General features: G+C 48.4%; 3 protein-coding genes across 6 annotated transcripts; 1 reads left to right on the forward strand and 2 right to left on the reverse strand.

Annotated features, from left to right (window-relative positions):
* Positions 1-1,267: 1,267 nt before the first annotated feature.
* Positions 1,268-2,899, reverse strand: LOC132656478 (translation machinery-associated protein 7-like). The gene has a single exon (XM_060391257.1). It carries the CDS (start codon positions 1,728-1,730, stop codon positions 1,536-1,538), a length of 195 nt encoding a protein of 64 aa, XP_060247240.1. The 5' UTR covers positions 1,731-2,899; the 3' UTR covers positions 1,268-1,535.
* Positions 2,900-2,933: 34 nt separating this feature from the next.
* Rnase13 (ribonuclease A family member 13 (inactive)) lies at positions 2,934-9,776 on the forward strand. Of its 4 annotated transcripts, none has more exons than XM_021652313.2 (3): positions 2,934-3,067; positions 7,948-8,178; positions 8,406-9,776. In XM_021652313.2, exon 3 carries the CDS (start codon positions 8,414-8,416, stop codon positions 8,861-8,863), a length of 450 nt encoding a protein of 149 aa, XP_021507988.1. In that variant the 5' UTR covers positions 2,934-3,067; positions 7,948-8,178; positions 8,406-8,413; the 3' UTR covers positions 8,864-9,776. The 4 variants fall into 4 exon arrangements, with proteins under 4 accessions (XP_021507988.1, XP_021507987.1, XP_060247239.1 ...); XM_021652312.2 differs by having other exon boundaries at positions 8,409-9,776; XM_060391256.1 differs by having other exon boundaries at positions 2,973-3,067; positions 7,965-8,178; positions 8,409-9,776.
* A 727-nt stretch (positions 9,777-10,503) lies between these two features.
* Positions 10,504-12,486, reverse strand: Tppp2 (tubulin polymerization promoting protein family member 2). Its single transcript, XM_021652252.2, has 3 exons — positions 12,313-12,486; positions 11,728-11,881; positions 10,504-10,768 (listed from the first exon to the last, which is right to left on the reverse strand). Exons 1-3 carry the CDS (start codon positions 12,483-12,485, stop codon positions 10,583-10,585), a joined length of 513 nt encoding a protein of 170 aa, XP_021507927.1. The 5' UTR covers position 12,486; the 3' UTR covers positions 10,504-10,582.
* Positions 12,487-12,923: the final 437 nt, after the last annotated feature.

Raw genomic sequence — 12,923 nt, forward strand, 5'->3', positions numbered from 1 at the left:
TGTGAGCTTGAAATGGGGTGCTCAGGGGTAAGAAGCATCTCCATCAGGATAGGAGCGCGCAGAGAAGAGGTGACTGCTATTTATGTTTTCAGAATTCACATGTAAGCAAGTGATCTCAAAATCAGGTCTGCACTCCCACCAACAAACACATTATAAAGAACAACTATTTTGTGCCAGCGGTATACCCAATATGTATCAGTGAATAAGACAAAAATCCCAACTTTTACAGAGCTTACTGGGAAAGAATGAAAACAGATATAATTTGCTCAAAGTGACAATTGATGAGGAAAAAACAGGATAAGGTGGGCAGAGATTTTCGTTTGTTTGTTTCCAGACAGGGTTTCTCTGTATAGCCCTACCTGTCCTGGAACTCTCTTTCTTTGTAGACCAGGCTAGCCTCAAACTCACAGAGATCGGCCTGCCTTTGCCTCCTGAGCGCTGGGACTAAAGGTGTGTGCCATCATGCCTGGCTTAGGCAGAGATTTTGAGTAGGTCATTGAAGTAGGTGACTTTAGGACAGAGATAAAGAGAGAGAACAAATATGCGCTTGTCTGAATGTTCCTAGCTGAGAGAACAGTGCTGAAAAAGCCCTTAAAGCACACAGAACCCGGGGTGCTGAAGGAGCAGCAAAGTGGGTGGTGATTGGAGCAAGTGCTGAAGGCATTCAGAGAGCCAGACATGGGGAACCTTAGGGACCACAAGAGGGGCTGTGGTTTCACTCTGAGCAGTAAAGGGCCCGTTTAAAAGGCCACCTAACATGTGGATTATAACTGTAGACAAATCACATGACCCACGTGGACTATGAAGTCTCTGTACTGGTCCAGAAGTTAAGATTTTTTTAAAAATGCGCACAGTGTGTTTCCATTATATTTGCTCTCTGCCTATCTCGCCGCAGATGTTGGGATTTTTGACCTAGGAAGGTGCAGTGTGTTCTGAGACCAAGGGAGAGGTCACTTTTGGCAGACAGTACACCTGTGGGCAAGATTGGATTTCTGCGAGAACAAGTGGTGTTGGAGAAGGACAAGGCCACTAGATGGCAAGACAATACCAAAGACAAGTTCACACAGGACATTTTTTAGTCAAGTATGTTTTCCTAGGGGGAGGTTTGGCCCCTTGAGAGCTGTTCACTTCTTTGTTAAGATGTCAGCTTGGTTGTCTGCAGTTACTATACCATGTAGCTGTAGATACACAGGCACAGACACACACACACACACACACACACAAATGCGTGTGCACAAACTGAATCCCCCCCCCCTTTTTTTGATACAGAATTCCAAGTACAACAAAGATGAAACAGCAGGCTCTGGCCTGGGTTTTCTTTCCATTCAGAGCTGAGGTAGGAATTGCTGAACACTAGAGACAATGAGCCATTCATTGTATTTGTTTTACTACAAAAGTTTATTACAATGTACAATAGGCTCCAGGATAACACTTCATTCTAGCTGTAGGTGGCAAAGATGTTATAGCAGGGGATCCAGATGTTTTAATAGGAATGGAAGAGGGTCACCATCATCACCTCAGACACGAGGAATAGCTTACTTTTTGCCAGATTTCTTAATTCCACCTGTGGCCAGGGGCCCCTTCCCCACAGCCTTGGCTTTCAGCTCCTCGAGTTTCTTCTGCTCCTCTTTCTGCTTCTGTTTGAAAGCCTTGTCCTCCTCATCTATCTCCTTGGCTTGCTTCTTGGGCTGTTTCAGGGGCTTCTTTTTGCCACCTTTGTGACCAGACATGGCCCCGACAGCCCCTTCACCAGTCCCTGATCCCAAGCCCCCCACATTTTTTATGGTTATTTATTGAGAGATGGGAGTGGGAAGAGAGGGAGAGAGAGGAAGAGGCAGAAACAGAGAGAGAGATGGAGAAATGGGAGAGAGGGAGTAGCAGAAAGAGAGGGAGAGAGAGAGAGGGAGAAACAGAGAGGGAGAAGCAGAAACAGAGGGAGAAGGAGAAGGAAATATGAGGTGACAGAGGACAAGTCCAAGCAGTCAGTACTGTCATTCCACCATGTGGGTACCACACTGAACTCAGGTTGTCATGCTTGGTGACAGATGCCTTTACCCGCCGAGCCATCTCCTCAGCCCCAGAACCCATGTTTGAAAGTAGGCCGTGGACCAAATTCATGTCAGCTCAGTCCAGTCTTACCTCTGGAAATGCAGACTAGGGTGGGAGGAGGAGACAGGAGGCTATAAGCTCATTAAAATTCTTAGCTTAGAGTCCTTTGCCATTTTCATTCTCCCAAAGCAGGAGGCTTCCAAGCCTTGATTTGAACTGTATTTCGTTTTTCTGTCATTTAATTATCCTACTTTGCCCCTAACTATTCTGGGCTTTCCAGAAGGCTGCCTGCCTACTGGGTGCAAATGAGATAAACAAGGCCCCTCCTGTCTCAGGCCAAAAGGAAAAAAAGTGGAGCTTTAAGTTTACACAGAAAAATTGAAACCTACAGTCTGTACAATTCAGGTTGAAATCTTGGCCTCTGTTATTTGCATTTGACTTTATTAGCCCTAAACTATTCAGCTTGCTGGATCGGCTTCCACTGACACTTGGTAAGACCAGTTTGCCACTTTATATTCATCACACTCATGACAAGAGGAGAAAAAGATGAGAAAATCAGATAATGGTAGGAAGGAAAGAAGGCAGAGCAGGAGATGATGGGAGGAAGAAAAACAATCACTCTGGCCTCCTCATTTCTCTATTACTAGTCATTGCTGCCAGCCCAGCCTTTTTCCCTGCCCTCTGTCTATCTGTCTGTCTGTCTGTCTGTCCGTGTGTGTGTGTGTGTGTGTGTGTGTGTGTTGTTAAAGTTGGGGTGTAAGTGTTGTGAAAATTCTAGCAATGCCAGGTGGACCACCTCCTGAGGAAGACAACAGCTGTTGCTTCCTCTAGCCTGCAGAGGGAGGGTGCAAGGGGCTGGGGAGGCAGAGGCTGGGCCTGGATTAGTGCCTACCCTTCAGAGCCAAGCCTTTCTTCCGAAGTTCCACACAGCCTCTGGATACCAACGGAAAGCCCATGGGAGAGTGCTTGCCTCCAGACGAGAGCTGATCCAAGTTCTGTAGACCTTGGATAAATAAGGGTAATAGGCTCATTTTTATATTTGGAGAAAGTGAAATGCTGCAATGTTGGGACCAGCTGTGGGACTCTCTTCAGGTCTTTGAATTCCCATGACCTTTCCTGGAACAGCTGTGGGTTTGGAAGAGGCAGCCCTGACCAAAGGTTAGAATCCTTGGCACCTAGACAAGCTAGGACAGAGGAGAGAGGGACCAGGTCCTAGGGTGAGGGGCTTAACCTGTGTGCTAAACCTTTTCCAGCTCTGCACGCCTTATTTATATCCATAATGAGTTCCTTAGCCCGTGCTCAGGCCTGCAATCATCTGGCAGATCTGCCCTTCTAACTCTATCTCTGACTTTTCTTCCGCTTAGTGCTTTAACTGCAGGCAGCCGTAAATTTCATAATGTTTTTTCATGCCACTTAACTTCTAACTGCCCAGTGAGACTCTTCAGGGAAGCTTTCTCAGACCCTCTCAATTCAGACTATTTATCTTTGAGGCAGGATTTAATGTAACCCATGATGGCTTGGAACTTGCTATGGAGCTGAGGATGGCCCTTGAACTCCTGATCCTCCTGCCTCCACCTCCCTAGTACTGGGATTTCAGGTGTGTCCCACAGTAACCAGCGCTTGGGATCAAGCCTCAGGCTTTGTCTTTTGGGTGAAAACTCTACCAACAGAGCTACATCTCCAGCTGGCAGAGATGACATCTTTCTCATCTCTGCATTCCTATATTATTTACTGACTTTAAGAAATATAGTTTTGGGAGGGGGGTGCTAAGAGCATTTGCTACTCTTCCAGAGGACTTGAATTCAGTTCCCACCACCCATAGTAAATTTTTTTTTTTTTTTTTTTGAGATAGGGTTTCTCTGTAGCTTTGGCTGTCCTGGACTCGCCGTGTAGACCAGGCTGGCCTTGAACTCACAGAGATCTGCCTGCCTTTTGCCTCCTAAGTGCTGGGATTACAGGCATGCACCACCACTCCTGGCTCCTGCCCATAGCAGTATTCGTGCAGCCTTCAGATGTCATCAGAGAATCTTCCCTTTTCAGTGAATGACGGTTAATACAGACCCACAGCTGATCAAAGTGAGTGAATAAGGATGGAGAAACGCTCAGCTCTAAATCCTACATTTATGGTACAACCTCCTCCCTGCACAGAACATCAGGGAAGCTGTCAGGGAGGGCTGCTGTGAAATGGTCTGCTGCAGAGGACGGGGCTGTTGCTCTCAGGACCCCACAGCAGCAGCTGTGGTTGTCTACACAAAATCAAGTCACGACCGGCGAGGTTGTGCACTCCTGTAATCCCAGCACCCAGGGAGGCAGAGGCAGGCCGATCTCTGTGAGTTCGAGGCCAGCCTGGTCTACAAAGTGAGTCCAGGACAGTCAGGGCTACACAGAGAAGCCCTGTCTCGAAACAAACAAACAAACAAACAAACAAACAAACCAACAACAACAAACCCAAAAAAATCCAAATCAAGTCAGCCAAACTTGCAGCATGTATGGAGAAGAGGCTCACAAAGCCCTGCCCCTTGCTGAGGAGCTACTGGCAGCTGCTGGTTGCTGGATGAAAGTCAGTTTACTTCAGGGTTGTAGCCCCTGGTGGGGTACCCACTCTCCCAGATGTCCCTCCACCCACGGTTGAATGGCACCAACTAGATTCAAATAGATTATTATTTTTTTTTAAAGGACATGATGTTGGGATAGGGACAAGGCAAAGGCAGTCTAGGAAGAGTTAAAGGGGGAAGTAAGAGTAAGGATGGTCTCAATGCATGTATGAAATCTTCCAAGGATAAATTAAGACCTATTTTTAAAAAATTCTGTCATGTCACATCATCACTGGCAGCTTTGTGGAGATGAATCCAGAGGAGGCTCTGGGTTGGTGGCACAGGGATGTAGATTTGTCATTAGGTCTGCTTAGGGACTAAATGAGGCTGTAAAAATGACAAAAGCAAATCAATGTAGAACCTAGGAAAGGTACTAAAAGGTATGCAGTTACCTGTTTACATACTGTCAAATAATAATTTAAAGCCGTTTTTATATTTATTGCACTGCACCATTCTCACAGCTTTCTGAGCTAAGGAAGGCGTTGTCTCATCTGACAGAAGATGAGACATTAAGGGAACCTCTTCCTCTCTAATGTGCCTTTAGGTTTGCAATCTAGTGTGCACAGGTGGCAGAGAAACTCGAAAGGGGTAATGTGAGGAATGCAAAGAATAGTAGCTCAGAGGGACTAAGGGGTGAGGTGGCATGGCTGAAACTGGGATCACAGACTCTGTGACTGATGTTCTCACAACACAGATTTAATCAGCCAGGCCCGGGCAGCCTGAAGGACAGCAGCGTTGCCTTCTGTGGCTCTGAATTTATTCTCACTTGTCTGAATTATGCACAGTCCTGACGGGAGGTTTTCTAAGCAGAGACTTCTGCAGTGAGACCTCAGGACGCTCCTCAGATGAACTAGCTGTGAGATGAATGGGGCAAGAGGGCAGCAATAGCATTCCAAGTAGAGGAGACAGCACAAGGGCGTGGGCGTGGGATGCCCAACAAGGTGGGAATCTAGCAGGGGTGTAAATGCAGATACAGACACAGGCAAGAGCAAGATCATGGCAGTCTTATGTCCCAGGAGATGCTGACTGGATTATATAGTATAAGAAACATGAAACCTCTTGCAAAGGGTTAAAACAAAACAGGCAATTAAATTAAAAAAAATGTTAATGTGTACAAGTATTTTGTCTTCACGAATGTATGTCTATCACCTGCATGCCTAGTAGCCACAGAGTCCAGAAGAGTGTATCTGAGCCCTCAGAACTGGAGTTAGAGTTGGTTGTGAGCCACCAGGTGAATGCTAAGAACTGACTTGGGTCCTCTGGGAGAGCAGCCAGTGCTCTTAACCACTGAGCCATCTCCCCAGCACCATGGGAACTAATTTCTTTTTCAGTAGTTGAATGAAAGACACTGAGACTTAGTGGAGTTAAGAGGAGAAGCTGAGCTGGGAAAGAAGGATGCATGGGAGGGACTGATTTGGGGAGAATTTTAATTCAGATTCTGAGGGCTGCATGACTTGAAGATTCATTGTATGCTGAGTAGTCATCATGGGCCAAGCACTGGGCAAAAGCTTGTGATTTACATCGGAATGAATCCTAATAACCACTATGAGGAATAATGAACTATCCTCATGAGCAGATGAAGCAGAAGCTTGGGAAACTTTTTTTTTTTTTCTTTTTTCCCAGATAGGGTTTCTCTGTGTGTAGCCTTGGCTGTCCTGAACTCAGTTTGTAGACCAGGCTGGCCTCGAACTCACAGAAATCCCCCTGCCTCTGCCTCCCTGCTAACTTGAGAAACTAAAAGTGATGGCCTATCTCATATAAACCATGGGGCCAGGACTCAAGCCTTAAACATCATGCCTTATAATGGAGATGAAGGAGCCTCTCACAGAAAACCAAGGAAGCATACAGCACAACCATGATGGTTAGTGCCAAAGTCAACTTAATAGAGCCTAGAATCACCTGGGAGGTGGATGAGATTCTGTGCATGCCTTTGGGTTACAATCCTGATGGCAGTCCTTGAGGTGGGAAAACTCAGCCTGGAAGCACTGTTTCCCGGCTTGGATTCTGGACTGTATGAATGGAGAAAAGGGACCGAGCAACACGTGCTCATCCATATCATCTGCTTAGCAACATGTGCTCATCCATAGCATCTGCTTGCTCACTGCACATTCAAGGGGACCAGCTGTTTCAAGGTCCTGCTGCTTTGAACTCCCCACCCAGTGGGCTATCCTTGGTATGCGAGCAAGAATAAACCCTTCTCCCTTCAGTTGCTTTTGTCAAAGCTTTTTTATCACAGCAGCAGGAAAATAAAGACAAAGACACAAGAGAAATGAGAAGAATAAATTTTGGACTCTAGTCTGTGCAGCCAGAAAGAACAAGCCCGGTGGAGGCTGCTAATGAGGGACCACGAAAAGAATACCAATATGCCTCTGAGACTGACTCCTCCTTCCCCTGAGCCCCAGAGCTCGAGTGGTCTGCCTTCTGACTCCCTCGTCTGCTGAAGGTCAAAAGGTTCTCCTCAGAGCAAGGCCAAGAAGCTGGGCAGTGGGATATGTATACCTGTGTTTTCAGTACTCAAGGGGATGAGGACAGGAGGATAACTAATTTGAGGCCAGCCTGAGATACACAGTGAGAGCCGGTCAGAAGTGAATACCTGCAGGAAGACAAGGCTGAAAGGTCTGTGGGACCAAGGGCTAGAGCTGGAAGGTTCCTTGAAGCAGGCTTGTTGACTCTGATGAAGATCCAGATATTTGATTAAAAAGTTGAGGAATTCAGCCCTTTCCTTAGCAGGGCACACTACCAGACTAGCCAATTCAAGAATCTGATCAGGCCAGGTGGTTTGCATTCTCTCAGGCCTCAGATAACGCTATCAGAGCTAACCTGCCACGCTCAGAGCTTCAGAGCCAGCAGGCAGAGATCTCCAGCAGTGCCCTGAATCGTGGGTACTGGCACAGTCAGCTGGGCACTGAGGAGCAGGACTGTGGGAAATCTTGGAGATTCTCTGTTCTCAGTCCGTTGCTTTGGTGGGCGGCGTGGTGCACATGGCCCCCGGGGGCTTTTAAGTGGGGTAAGACGTTGGTGGACCATTGATCAAAGGTAAACACTTTGTTCTTCAGAAAAAAAGATGGTTCTTTCCTTCCCACTTTGCTAAAAGCAGGACCAGTGGGCCAGAGCAGACATCAAAGAAGGCCCAGGAACTCAGAGATTTCTGGCCAGGAGGTTGGAACTAAGTGTTCTGAGCCGACCAGACAGCGATGTCTCTTTCCTCCTATCCACCTAACCACAAAGCACAGGGCTTCTCAAACCGGGGGTGGGGGGGGCACTCCCTCCTTCCAGCCTGGTCTTCATCTAAAACTCTTTTTAGTCTCACCCCACCTCTAGGCTGTAAGTGGCCTGAAGCAGGGCAAATCCCTGCCTCCCCACCCACACCTTCCCCAAGTGCCTTCAGTTCCTTCCTACGGAGCTGTCTGTGACTGCCGAGGCAGCCTGTCCTCCTGTATCCACCATAAGGAGTGCCAGGAAACGGGGCATCCGGAGGCATCTATCCCCAAGGACCAGCTGGACCTCCGATTCTGAGCTGCAGCCCGAGGACTGGGTGAGACTGAGGCTCAGTGGTGAACCGAGGGGGGAGAGCTGGCTGTAAATGGTTGGCTGTATATGGTGGACTTGAGCAGGTGCCTCATCTTCCCAGGGTGTCAGAATTGGGAAGGGACTGAGGACAGGGGCGGCACAGAGGGAAAGCTAGAGCATAGTGGGGACTCTTGGAAGGGTGGACAGTCTCTTCAAGGCCTAGTGTGCCTCTAACCACCTTAACTCTGCCAGCAGAAGGCATGGCACCAGATGTGGTCTGGCTCCTTTTCTTCCAACCAACTCTGGCGATAGGCCTCTCGATGCAGACTGCCATCAAGAACTTCCGAATCTTACATGTCGACTACCCCAAGGTCAACTACGCGAAGGGTTTCCATGGATACTGTAACGGCCTCATGGACTACGTGAGGGGAAGGCTGAAGGACTGGTACTGCCCTAAGATCCACTATGTGGTGCATGCGCCCTGGGAAGGCATTGAGAAGTTCTGCAAATACAGCGAGAGCTTCTGTGAGAACTACAATGAGTATTGTACCCTCACTCAGGATGCCTTCCCGCTCACAATCTGCACCTTGGACCATAAACAGCCGCCGTCCAGCTGTAGCTACAACAGTACCCTGACCAACCAAAGGCTGTACTTGCTCTGCTCCCGCAAGCATGATGCTGAGCCAATAGGCATCATTGGCCTCTCTTAGGGACTCAGCTCCCGAACAGTCCCACCTAGTATGGCCCCTACATGCCACCCCAAAGCTTGTCCCCAGTCTCTTGAGTCTGGCAGTGAGTCTTCCTCCCTGACTTCTGAAACAGAGCCCCTCCCTCCTCTTTAGGCTCTTTTCACCTTCCCATCCCCCCCCACCTCGAGCCTCTCTCTCCCACCCAAGAAGCCGACTGTGTCCAGCTGGCCGTGCTTGTCTATACACTGGGCCAGATTCCGACTTCTGGATGGAGGCCCAGGCCCCAGCTCACACCATGGCAACAGGCACCCAGCTCCCGTACCTCTCCCTATCCCTGTTTTTAGTGTCAACTCCGCCCCTACCCCCAGCCCCGAAGCTCCCCGCTGTTTTCCTTATAATTCTTGCCACACTCTAACAATAAGAACCTTCCTATGACCCTTGGGCCCATTTTGTCTCACTTCCTCAAAGCCCTCTCTGTCCCCAGCCTGTACTTCTCTGTGATTTCCCCTTTATATAACCTGTCCTTCCCTATCTCCTTCCACCACGGAGAATAGTGATGTTTTTTTTCCTACTTTCCCAACCACTGTTAGCCACGCTGCCCACCTTTTCACAACCTCCGCCTTCCATTCCTCTCTCACCTTGGCCCAGAGAAATTTTAAATTATCCTTTCTGGTTTTTTGTTTGTTTGTTTGTTTGTTTTTCCCAAGGTCCCTCAGTCCCTCTTTCCTCCCTTATCTCTACCCAACATTTCCCAGACTCTAGGGAGTCTGTTTCACTCAGGTGTCAGAGGATGAGGCAGGCCCAGCTCCATCACGTAAAGTGTAAAAACCACTGGGGGAAACTGGGCAAAAGGTCCATGGGCGCCTTTCTGTAGTGACTTCTTGTAAATCTGTGATCGTTTCAAAATAAAAAGTTAAAAACACATTCAACTCAATTATGATTTGATTTCCTTCTGTGCTTTTGGTGTCCTGGTAATCACCTATCTCTGAACAACCTTCAGAACTACTCTTAGCAGTTGGAAATGTCTTCTGTTCTGTGGGCATGATGATGGAGGTAGGGCACGTGAAAACCTTCAATGCTGGAAACTGGGAGGCAGAGGCAGGCAGATCTCTGTGAGTTCAAGCCCAGCCTGCTCTAGAATTTCAGGCCTCCAGAGCCAGCCAGGGATGCACAGTGATACTCCTGTCTCAAAAACCAAACAAACAAATGAAAAGATTCTCTTGTTTCCCAGCCTGAAAATAAAGTTTTGATTTGTAATAGGTGTCAAGGCCTCCCTTCCTGGTTTTTATTTATCTCCCAAGAAACCCTGGATTCTAACAGATGAGGAAGTTAGGAGACACATTCAAGGGTCTAATCAATGATTATCTGGATCATGGTGTGCCAATCAAAAACTATGACTCCCTCTGGGGAGGCCACTGATGTGTAAACACAGTAAGCAAATATTTTTTCTTCTGCATCTGATTTAACTCCTCTCTCCAGATGTATTCTCCAGTCCTGTTCTCAGGAGCAGTTGCCAAGGAGACTACTACCTTATCACTGGTATGCATGAGGTTAGCAGGGTAAAGGTCCATGGCTGAAAACTCTGGCTCCTTGAGCTTTCTCTTCTCCCTTTCTCTGTGGGCCAATCTGTTCCTCATACTCATGAGATGGAACTCCTTGGATGCTGCACACACAATGTTTATTGTTATTTCCTGGTGTTAAAAACCCAGGGTCAGGAAACTAGCAGGCCATGGCTCCTCTCTACTTGCTTTTTCGGTCATAGGTGCCAGCACCCTTGTAGCCACTCACATAGCCTGAGTTGTCTGTGGTGTCTTCCCGTCCTTCGATGCCCTTCCCCTTGCCGCTCTCATCAAAGCGCTCCTTGTGGGTTCCAGTGTACTTACTGGTGTCTGTCAGCCGTTCTACTCCACCCACTGTTGTTGCTTTCTGCAAGGCAGAGAGTGCGTCTGACCCTACCTTTCCCTGCCCTGTGGCAGCCCTTCTCCACATAGGGCCTGAGAGTCTCAGAACACAGGCCGAGAAAGTGCTGGCTGCCGCTTTCTGAGTGCCCAGGCACTGCTGTGTGCAGGAAACTCTGTCTGAGCCATCTACTCTTGAAACTGCGGGAAAGGACAGTGGATTTTTCTGTATGGAGAGGAGTTACTCTGAGCAGGCTACTGCCAGAGGGCTTCAGCCCCAAGCCTCACTCCCAGTGTGCAGAGCTGACAGTGGGAACAATTTAGGAAGGGGAGGGGTGAGAGAAAGGAGGTCTGAGATTAAGCCTGAATATATGGAGGAGGAGGGCTGGGGGAGCACCACGTCCTCCCATGCTAATGCGTCTCCAAAGCCACAGAAGACTGAGTTGTCAGGAGCAGACATGAGACGCGAGAATGAGTCTAAATTCTACTAACGACATTGCTATTTTGTGCCTTAGGGTGTAGCTGGGAGCTCCCGCTGCACCTGGAGCAGGTCTCTCCACAGGTCCCTGCCCTTTCACCTCTGGAATGACTACAGGGCCCTAAAGTCTTCCGGCACAGGAAGCACACTGCAAGCCTTCCAACCTGGCTCCGGAGTTATACTACTGACAGGTTGTGGGGCATAGAAAGGGAGAAGGGAGCAGGGAAGTGGAGTCTAGGGAAGTAGGGTTTGGGGCTGGTGCTGAAGAATGCTATCCTTGAGGTCGGTGTGGTGGCACACACCTACAGTCCTAGCACTTGGGAGGCTGAAGCATGAAGACCTTCAAAACTAGCTAGGGTCACACAGCCAGTTCTAGGCTACTCTAAGCTAACAGGGTAAGATCCTGCTAGATAGAAAGACAGGAAGGAAGGAAGGAAGGAAGGAAGGAAGGAAGGAAGGAAGGAAGGAAGGAAGGAAAAGATCAGACAGAAATTAAAGAGTTCACTCACAGTAACCCCGGTGGTGGCAGGGTCCTTCCCTTCCATGAGTTTGTAAATATTTTCCAAGGCTTCTTCTGGGCTCTTCCCCTTGAAGCGCTTTTGGCCCAGTTCCTTCATCGCCTCTTGAAACTGATTAAAGTTGATGGTTCTGGCATTCTTGGCCCTGGCCAGTCAGACAGAAATCCAGTAACTGTGGCGTGTGAAGTCACCACTTCCCAACATTATCTACCTTTCTCTTAGTCAGGCATGGCCTATTTTATCCTGCCAATGAATCTTGAGAAGAGGGACCGGGGCAGTGCCCAGCACTTGCCAGATGCTCCTTATAAATCTTCCATAAGAACTGTGCCAGGCGATGCCAGGCTGGTGGTACAGACCTCCAATCCCAGCACTCAGAGGCAGGTGGATCTCTGTGAGTTTGAGGCCAGCCTGGTCTACAGAGAGTTTCGGGACAGCAAGGACTACATAGAAAAACTCTGTCTCAAAAATAAATAAATAAATAAATAAATAAATAAATAAATAAAAGAAGGAAATGAACTTCGATGTGACCAATTATCTTTTCCCTTCACGCCCCACCCCCAGCCTTTGGCCCCTTACTTCACTTTGCTGAACACAATGTCTACATCTGTGGAGGTCACTGCCTTGCCATCCATAATGCCGCAGTCTTTACAGAGTTTTGAGAAGTTCTTGTTGGTAATTTCAGTTCCACTGCTGGACGATTCTCCAAATACAGCAAATCGATGGAATGTTCTTTCTGCTTCTGAGGCCATGGTCGACTGTAAGGGGCGGGGGGGGGGGAAGGAGGGAAGGGGACTGGGGAGCAAGGGATTATGGGATGATTGAGGGTAAGGCGCATGGTAAACTATGGCAGCACCAGGAACAACTGTCACCTTCCTTGCTGCTCTCCTGCTGTTTTCCTCCCCTTTCCACAGCTGCAGCTACAGCTCAAGCCTTCCCTCCCCGGCACTGTGGCTACTAGTGTCAAACCTGAACCCCTACGAATTCCTAACCCCCTTACCCACCACTTTACGTACCTGGGAGCCCAGGTGGTGTCTATGCCTGTGTATACATGTGTGTGCACCTATGTGGGAGCCAGATGACCAAGGAGAAGGATGTGGCAATAGGGGAGCAAAAAATGGGTGAAGAAAGCAGGAGAAAACACTGTGACGTCACAGTGTTACATGACATCACCCTGGCTATGGCTTGGT

This window comes from Meriones unguiculatus, chromosome 9 (genome assembly GCF_030254825.1).
Source record: "Meriones unguiculatus strain TT.TT164.6M chromosome 9, Bangor_MerUng_6.1, whole genome shotgun sequence".
Classification (NCBI taxonomy): domain Eukaryota; kingdom Metazoa; phylum Chordata; class Mammalia; order Rodentia; family Muridae; genus Meriones; species Meriones unguiculatus.

Bases quoted from the DNA above. Each gene is read 5' to 3' on its own strand.
- LOC132656478 (XM_060391257.1), bottom strand. From the start codon at position 1,730: ATGTCTGGTCACAAAGGTGGCAAAAAGAAGCCCCTGAAACAGCCCAAG.
- Rnase13 (XM_021652313.2), top strand. From the start codon at position 8,414: ATGGCACCAGATGTGGTCTGGCTCCTTTTCTTCCAACCAACTCTGGCG.
- Tppp2 (XM_021652252.2), bottom strand. From the start codon at position 12,485: ATGGCCTCAGAAGCAGAAAGAACATTCCATCGATTTGCTGTATTTGGA. The intron at 11,882-12,312 runs GTAAGGGGCCAA...CTGACTGGCCAG, and splicing joins ATTGTGTTCAGCAAAGTGAA to GGCCAAGAATGCCAGAACCA. The intron at 10,769-11,727 runs GTGAGTGAACTC...TCTGCCTTGCAG, and splicing joins CTGCCACCACCGGGGTTACT to AAAGCAACAACAGTGGGTGG.